This window comes from Paramisgurnus dabryanus, chromosome 4, assembly GCF_030506205.2.
Source record: "Paramisgurnus dabryanus chromosome 4, PD_genome_1.1, whole genome shotgun sequence".
In the NCBI taxonomy this organism is placed as follows: domain Eukaryota; kingdom Metazoa; phylum Chordata; class Actinopteri; order Cypriniformes; family Cobitidae; genus Paramisgurnus; species Paramisgurnus dabryanus.
This window is the reverse complement of record NC_133340.1, coordinates 11,782,379-11,791,893: the sequence shown is the minus strand read 5'-3', so window position 1 is coordinate 11,791,893 and position 9,515 is coordinate 11,782,379. Positions and strand designations below refer to the sequence as shown.

Here is a 9,515-nt window from a genome sequence, read left to right as displayed (position 1 = left end):
CTAACACCAAAGAGGTGTGAAAGAACGAACTTGTCCAACAGCATGCAGCCTGCTGGAGACCAGCCCTGAGTGAGGAACAGCCGGCTGCTTCAGTGCTATGCATAGAACAGAAAATTGTGTGTTGTGTGTGTGTAATAACATGTATTTTATTTATCTGACAGTTTTACATGATTTATTTTTTCTTTATTTCTATACTATTTGAAAAACTACACTATCCTCTGTAAAGCTGGTTTACAACAATGTTAATTAAGATTGAATTGAAAAGACAGATTTTTTAAGGTTTACTATTACCATATGAAGAGTAAAAATATGCCTCTTTTGTTTCAGTTTTTAAATATAGATTTATGTTACTAATTTTTTAAAATTTTGATTTAAATTACGTATTCATGCAGTATTCAAAATAAATTGTGCTGATTTGGAAATTTCAGTATGATGGTTTATATTTTTTATATTAATTTGATTTAATATCATGCAAAACATGGCCAGAAAAAAAAATATTTACGCAAAATATTAATGCTATAAATTTTCTTTAAAAAAATATATATATATATTTATATATATAAATACATAAAAATGTGAATAAACATTCAATCTTATTTTATATTTGTATTATAACATCGTTTTAAACATCTGCAAAAAATAGATTTTGCTCATTTTTGTTTCCGATCGATTTAAATATGCATAAACCATTTTAAATCTGCATATTAAAAAGCCTTCGTGGTCGGTCAAGTATACACCCTGAAAGCTTGGGGGCACCTTGTCCCTTTCTCGTCGCTCTGGCGGGCGAGCTGCACTCTCCGCGTGCGCGCGAGTGTGTGTGCGCGCATGTGTGTGTGTGTGCTCTGCTGTTGCTGCCCTTTGATCCCTGCATTAGTGTTAGTTAGGGGCTCGGAGACACACACTTACAGAGAGCAGCCATAGTCAAGACACGGCAACAACAACAGCACCTCCTCCTCTACTCTTCCCTATTCCCAACAATACACTTAACCGAGGACAGCCAGGTGCACGACAAGTCCCTGCCATCAGGCTCCCTCGCAAAATTTCAATGGGAGAAGACCTTTTTTCTTCTTATCCCTAAACAAGAAGGAGAATGTGATAAAAGGGGGAAAATGCCAAGGAGGAAACAGGAGCAACCCAAGCGCCTGCCTTCACGTAAGTCGCTTTCTCGATCGCCGCGATTTTTACGCTTCTCCGTGTGTTTTGCGCAGTAGTTTAGGGTTAAAGAGGTGAAACAGACAAAGGCACGGCGTAGGTTATTTCTCCTTTTTTAGGTCTGTGCTAGGCAGCCATGTTGGCGATGAGGGGGCTAGCGGAGCGAGTGCACTAGCGCTGGCTTTAATTGCAGATAATCGATAAAGGTCCCGTTCCGCCTAAAGGTTGCGCCCAGTTAAGCTCGCGTTATCGCCGCTTATTTGGCGCTTATGGCATCGCGTCTTTTCTTATATGTGTTCGCGCGAGCGAAGCTGCGACTCGCGGAAGGGAAAGGGGAGGATCTGACGATCTGGCCGCAATAAAATGAAGGGTCAGTCGGATCAGACCGAGAGCCAGACTCAGCCTCGCATCCGTGCCCCTGCCTTTACTTAGCTCTAGCGCTATCTAGCACCAGTCCGCAACTTAAAAATTCACATTCGTCTAACTTTCCCCCTTCCGCGGTCGTGTGCGCGACGCTCGGCTAGCGACTTTTTCTTTCGTTTGTCGAGGGCGAAGCGGGATTTTTTTAAGCTGAGGTATTTTCTTCCACCCCTCCCAGTTCAGCGGGGTTCGTGTCTGCAGGCTGCCTGTGTCAAAGCCATGGTCGGTCACCTGAAGTTCAGGGTTTTTTCCTTCTTCATGCAGCCATTCATTGCAGACGGTCTGCGATCGATAACGCACAAAGGCGAAACGCGTTTTTCTCTCGCTTCGCAGGCTTATGCGACGGAAATGTTATTGCCGCTGTTGCATTACGCTGGTTGAGGTTGGAATTGCTAATAAAGATGTTTGTTCATTTGACCCTGTGTAACTGGATGTTAAGATTGTGCTTTTATCAGCTCGCCAGTAAAGGGTTGCAGTTGCGTGTGCTGGCCGCTAGATGGAACATGATGTGTAGAGCGTGGAAGACATCGATTAGAGGAATCGGTGAAATGTGGAACGGTGGCGCTTTTAGTGCACGAGAGTAGCCTACTGTATGCACGAGCAACCGTTCACACAGTGCCGTCCTTATTTGGGTTACTGTTCACCTGTATACTTGGATTCTTTTAAGTGATTACTATTTTCTTTTGTGCTGGTTTGGTTGGTCTTTTTCGGAATGCGGGAAAAGTTTCTGCATTTTTTTTAGCTACATTAAAAAAAGATAGAAACCAGTGATGGAATGTCATAAATGTCTTGTGTCTGTGAAGATGTTCCACTAAATTCACCATTAAAAATGTTTTTTAATAGAAACTCAGCAGAATAAGAAGCTTAGTATATAAGTTTAATTTTTATACCCTTTCAGTAATTGATGCTAAGTGATCATAATGTCTAAAAATCCGGTGCCCCACTCATATCAGCACTGCTGCAAAATCACCTGCTCATGCAGCAAAAGCTCATGTGAAGTTTGAGGGCACCCCACACAGACCTCTCTTTCACAGCAATGGAGGAGTGATGTCACACCTCAGTTTCACATTTGTACTTTGTGTTTGCATTCATCATGCTTGACCAAAAGTGATCTCATGTGCACTTGATTACTGTATACTGACATGGGTTAAACTAAAATCATTTGCCAAATTCAGGACAATGCATATGTAATAATAGTAGTAAAACGATTTGTTTGCTCTTACAGCAAATTATGTGGGAACAGACGTGGCTGTTGTTTATCAGTGAACACTTCTATGTAAATGCTGTGACATATCCCTGTGAAAGTATATCTGTTACTTCCCCCTCTTAAAAATACATAGCTGAGTTCATACGTCATGATGTGCATGGGTCAGGACTTGCAAGAGGGCATTGAGGCCTTGATACAGTCAGATGATCTTCTTGACAGTTAAATATGACCTTTGGCTTCACTGCAACAATGAAATCCACTGGGATTACAAAACTATGCCCTTTATAACACAGATGCACACTCCTTTTTCCAGAATTCATATATTTTGTTCAAACTGTAGGTCACGGTTCACCCTGCTTCCTGTAAATTAACCCAGAGAAGGGAGCCTAGGTTAAAATGTTCCTTCCTTGTTAAGCTGTTTTCGTAGGATTTCTTCACTGAGGTTTAGAGGTCGACTGCGGTTACTTCTTTTTTCTTCTTCTGTGCTGTTCTTTGTTTAATTCTCAGGCCACCATTTTGTGGAGGTACATAGCCCGTATCATTCTTTCACCCTGACCTTTGCCATCAGCTAAAATGTCTCCCAATGGGAGCCAGCCATTTCCATTATACACACATGATCTTTAAGGTTATCTGCATTTGCAAATGGAGGAATTGGAGCATTGCATGGATTTCAGCTCTCCATTACACACCGATGGCAGAGTGTGTGTGACTGGGTGACTCTCCACCTTACCGTAATGGTGGGTCACTGGCTCCTTTCCACTCATCTATGATTATAATGACCTTGGCTGGGCTAGAGCTTGAAAACATTGGATTAAGGGGAAAGGAAAATGAAGGGAGGTTTCCATTTCGCTCTTGGCATCCGATTTGTAGGGAAAATTTGCCAAGAACACCCCCTCCCTCCTCCACTTTCTCCCCCCTGCCCCACCAACTTGATCAGGCTCTCTCACCGGTGTCTGCCCATTTGAGCTCAAGCAAATAATGATACACAGGCTTTCCTCTCAGAAATGAATTAAAGGGCACGGGAAGGGTGGTGGATACTCTTCTGAACAAGTGCTTACACAGAAAGAGGCTTCAGCCAGGTATGCTGAACCAGAACATTTAGATTAATTTGGCTAGCTGGATTCTCTGGCTTTCATCACAGGTAGTCTAGCTGTGAATGCTCTGTCAAAGGCGCTGTGATGGCATAATTAAACAAATTTAAAGGTGCTATATAGACAGGTTTGATGACCGTGACGGGCTCGCCCCATCGCGTGAAAGAATTATGTGCATGGATGTATAATGTATTATTAAAGACTTAAATGCATATCTTTAAAATGACACTAAGATGCCTGGTAGTACTGTCTTTGACAGCCTTCAAAAAGAAACTTTGCAAAGAACAGTCTGACATCTCTTTTATAAACACAGAACTCGAAGCCAATTTATCTAACTAAGCACATAGTTAAGTAAACATACAACTACTATTTTTTGTAACTACTAGACACACCTTTGTCTGCTTGCTATAGGAGGCACAACAAACTCTGAATGAAAACTTCGAAAAAAAGAACACCCAATCTTTCACCCACCCGAGTCTCAATCAGTGCCTGTGTGGAATAAAAGTGCCTGAGTTGGGTAACGATTTTCCGCATGTTGACAAGTCACAACATGGAGATCTACAGTTCGGAGAGCAGCCCTTTGGCTAGTGGCAGCCCAGCACTGAGTAATAACCATCTCATAGAAGGCATTCTGTTGGGAGCGGTTCATAAGGAACAGCTCGCTGGTTCAGCTGGGGAAGGGTGGGTGGTGGGTTGGCGGGGTTCTGCTGGAGAGCTCCAGGCGCTTTCTTGTGTTGTTGTACCACACAAGTGAGTCCATCCCCTCCAGGACAGACCTTTAACGGGTTGCTAATGCTGGGCCATGCTGCACGGGGGATCGAACAGTCAGGCCTGACACAGGCCCGAGCTGAAGTGCTATGCCAAACTGTGGTTTGATTTATGAGTAAGTACTCTGAGTCTGTTTTAAAGCGAAGATGAGGCTTACTGGGCAGAATCAAAGAGCAGTCTGTGCAATTGACAGGGAAAGAAAAGAGACAAGCTGCTGTCATTGTTTAAAATTGGTTATATCTTAGAGCTGATATTAGAGATTTTATGTTCATGTTGACAACATTTCTAGCATTAGTAGAGGTCACCAGGTCAGTATACTGTTGCATGCTAATAGGTTTTTTTGCCGTTGGATGCCCTAACCCATTTGGAGGCTTGCAAATGGCCAGAGCTTTGACAAATTTGATAACAAATCGGATATATTGCTGGTAAAACCAAGATGATTGTATTCTGACAAGAAATCAGACAAATTTCGCTTTCTGCTAAAAAAATTTTAAAGCATTTTTATATACATATGTAACTATATATCAATTGCAGCAATGCATCATGTCATGAACAAGATGAGCGATAATGAATGTATGTATGAATCAAAGTTAGTCAGAAAGGCACCAATTTCTGACACGGTTCTTGCATTGCTTTTAAAATTGCATCCCTTTATGTGCTCATACATAGAATTGTTAAAACTTGGATAGTAATATTAGTTTCTCAGTTTCAAAGAAATTAAATATTAGTAATTATATGCTTTTATTTTCCATGCTGCAGAGTGCTGCGTATTATAGCTATAACCTGCATTCAGTTTATGACACAAAAAATAAAGGATAAGGCTAATAGATGTAGTCAGTTCCGATCAGTTAAAATGGCTTGTTTGCCCTCGATACCAAACTTTGCGAACGGCTCTGCGAATCACTAGACAAGCCCACAACTTGTTGTTAATGTTTGCTGTTGCTCATCTCACTAGAAATGTAATTGGAAATAAATAACTTCTAGTCAATTTTAGGAAGATCATACGTGCCATTCTTCCCGGACGCGTCCTGGCCAGGATTTTGGTGCGTCTTCTGGAAGTTGTATTTGTCGACCGCATACGTTATTGAGGTTTTCCTATTTCAAACAACTTCCGGAAGATGCACCCGAATTCCTGGCCAGAACACGTCCGGGAAGAATGGCACGTATTGTCACCCTAGTGGTGTTGGAACTCAGTACGATCAGAGGTTATACCATAGAATATCATATATCATAGAATTGATATACCAAGACAGTGTAACAACTGGCTGGCTGTATTTTAATGTACTTATTACACTGCAAATTGCCACATTAATAAATTTGTGACCCTGACTGTGAAAATCCAACTAACGTAATTTTTTTGTGATTTACTGTTCATCCTACATAATGTAAAGAACATTCTGTAAAAAAATATAACCTTGATATCTTTAATATTGACTGAGTAAGGCCAGCGATTGAAATGTGAAAGTGAAATCAAACTTTGATGCTTGTAATCTCATACTTTAAATATGAGACTGGTTTGCACAGACAGAGTCACATATGTAGATTTGATGTTATTTGTAAGAAATGGAACCCTAAATAAAAAAAATGTTTGCGTTCAAAAAAGACGATCTCATATGTTATGAATTATGCATATTTATATTGATTTTATTTGAAAGTATTAAATTGCACCTATCAAGGTGACTCGCAGTACCCGGATGAGGCTGTGTTATTAGTTTCAAGCAGTTGTTATGTGAAAATAACAAAATTTCAGAATTTCGTCAATGGCCAATCAGAATCAAGCATTCCAGAACATTGTGTAATAGGAATTCATCAAAAGTTCATGCCTTTTATTTTCCCTTTGGCATTATTGGTTTTCAACTAAAAGAATAAAACGTCCAAAAATACAAACAAAAAATAAATGGCTTTTTGCTTTTAGATTTCAGTCTCACTGCAGCCATTAGTACAGCGCTACACAGCAAAGTAAAATCGTGACAGCTATGAGCAAATACTTCAAATGACACACAAGTTCTGTGTGAATCGCGTTTAAATGTTTAATGTGTGTGCTTTGAAAATCACGCACATTGACTCGTAAATGAAGTTCAAGTCCTCTAAAACGCAATAGGCTATCAAATATAGTTTTGTTCATCGGGTTTGTCAGTAACTGATGATGAACTGCACAGCTTTCAGTAACTCATGGTTGACTGTTATGCGGCAGATGATGTCACAGTCCTTTTCAAGCCTGTTGACATAAGCAGAACACAGGCTCACTGCCATGCTGTGTCTTGCTTGTTGTTTTTATTGAAATTATTGGGTATCTTAATTAAACCTAGTATTAACAAGGCTCCTGGGTTGCTGCATTACTTTACTACTGTTTTGTATATAATAGTTTTCTTGAACGTTACATCATGTAGACGAAAAGCTGTTAAATTTGATTCTGTTGCATATAACATAATGAGGAAAATGTAGTTTTCATCCAATTTTGGTGTGTTACTTTATAATAAAAAAAAAATTATTTTTTTTGGTTTGTAGTCCCTTCATTAAATTAAGTCATATTTTAATACAATAAAAATATCTTAAAAAGGTTTTTTGTAAAAGTCATTTTCGGATTTCAGTTTCCATAATGTTTTTATCCTTTTCAGGCCAAAATTTTTATTTCTGTGCATAACTACTGTGTTATAATAGAAGTTGCAACTCTTATTAAATGCATTCATCCTAATAGACTCTCCCAATCCTTATTTGTTTTTTACCACCAAGGCAACTTAATTTTTTCCCTGTTGTGATTGGAGAAGGCTGATTGATTCCACACACTAAAAAAATGTCCAGCTTGACTAGCCTGTTTCACTCAGTTTCAGATGTTGAGCTCGACAATTTACACTCGCTGAGATTGCTTACAGTTTTGCATAATTATAGTAATTACACAACAATAATAATGAAGGTAATTCCGTCATTGTCATCATTAGAATCAAGAGATTTTGGGACGCCAGTGTCGTTTTTAGAAGGAACTGGATATATTTATACATCTGTCAGGTTTTGCCTGAGCTCATAATGGCTAGATTATAGGCCAATTTACACGAAGAACGGTAACTATAACTGTATTAGCATCCACATCAACGGACTGTAATGGAACAAATGCTCTGAAAGTGATCCCAAAAATATTTTTCCTCTTTTTTTCATAGTTAAAGTGCAGAATCTATTATATGCTATTTTCTTATTTTTAGAAAGACTTAACCTGCTGTGAGTGGCTCTTAAAGGGATAGTTCACCCAAAAATAAAAATTTCTGTGTAAACTATCCCTTTAAATGTGAAACGTGTGTTAATGTATACAATCAAAATTCTGTCACATTTCAGTGTATTTGTGAATAAAATGTGAGTATTCCCTTAACGCAAGGCTAACTTCACCTCTATCAAGTCTGTAAGATAGACCTCTATGCTGTCCAGCATAGAGAGCGTAAGCATGTTAATGAGTTTAACTAGCGGACTAACAGCTGTGCTACAAGGGTTTTTCAGGAGACAGGGGCTGTTTTATAGCTGAGGAGATTAAAAGTGCCAGGAAGTAAACAGATACAGAGTAGTGGCACCCTGAGGTATTGACAACCTCCAAGGGAAACGGTATATCATCGGCAAGAGCCGAGGTGTTTGGCTGCTTTACAAAGGCGAGATATTATATTCATGATGTGAAATCATTTCTGTGAAAGCTATTGTCACTGTGTCTTGCGCTGATTTACGAGGCTTAAAACGTAGGTGAGTGCCTAAGACCTGCTCAGCCCCTCGTGTAAAAAATGTCCTTCGCATTTGCAGATGACTTCACAGTATGCTTGATTACTGCCGACCTTGATGCAAAGCTGGAGTAGTCATGTTTAGTTGTTGGGCTGAGGACAGTAGCTGTGTTAAGATTGGTCTGAGGAGTCCACCCTGACCTGTATGTTCATAATGGGCTGAGCCGGTAATACCTGTTTTTTCTAGGGGTGGGAATCAAAAGGAGTGTGACAGTATAGTAATATCAATATCTGGGGCAAATTATGACAATATTGAAATTGTTTGTTAAATTAATAGTTAATCAAAATTTTCACCAGTTTCTCTTTCACTCATGTTGGATTTCAGTACTTTGCATTCCTTTATTCTTCTTGGCACTTTTTAAGTCTGGAATAGAAATAGAGTGTTGACCGAATGCAACAGCATGCCTTGATATCTGAAAAACTGGTCATTCAAAACTGTGGATGTCTTATAATACTTCTTTACGCAGTTGTTTCTCTTTAATCTGCATTATATATAAGTTGTACACTGTCTGAGTTACTCATTTAAACTCGTACAAATGTGTACTTCTTGAAAAGGTACTGCCCCAGTGACAGCTAGGAAACTTTTTGACTGTGAATTTTCTGACAGTGTTTTTTAAAACCTAGGTTCACAACTGAAAGGTTATAGGTTAGTATCCCACAAGTGTTATTCATCAACTATTACCATTTACCCCTAAGCAAAGGCAATATGCTACAGGATGCTTTGGTGGGAGAAATGTTTTAGCTGAGTTATGTGGTTAAAGTGATAAAAAGTCAAAACAGTACTAGTTTCACAGTTTTATGTGTCACTGTTAAATGATGGTGTTATAATTTAATTAATGGTTCTGTTGTGCTGATTCAGACCGATTTATTAGTTCCACTGTTTGATCAACTAATGTTTTTATTTACCAATGGTAGGTTAGCACAAACGCTCTGCTATAAAGACGTTTAAAAGTTATATTATGTTTTTCAAAGTTTGGATAAAATCATCTGCAAAAATGCTTACATGTAATGCACAGTAGACTTATTGTTTTCATAGTTCCAAAGAGCTGTAATTCACTCTCATATTTTCATGACTACACTTTATCTTTCTATGCAAAGGCTTACAGTAAGGACTAAGGTTAG

General features: G+C 39.1%; 1 protein-coding gene across 10 annotated transcripts in view; it reads left to right on the top strand.

The window, feature by feature from the left end:
• Positions 1-763: 763 nt before the first annotated feature.
• Positions 764-9,515, top strand: part of znf827 (zinc finger protein 827) — a 91,397-nt gene continuing 82,645 nt past the window's right edge. For 3 of the 10 annotated variants that reach the window (XR_010546770.2, XR_010546769.2, XR_012336524.1), the window contains exon 1: positions 764-1,152. Coding sequence is in view for 7 of the 10 variants with exons in the window: in XM_065295727.2 (XP_065151799.1) it covers positions 1,110-1,152 (43 nt within the window). In the remaining 3 variants the exon portion in view is untranslated. The remainder of the gene's footprint in view (positions 1,153-9,515) is intronic. The other 7 variants (XM_065295723.2, XM_065295724.2, XM_065295721.2 and 4 more) reach the window with 4 other exon arrangements.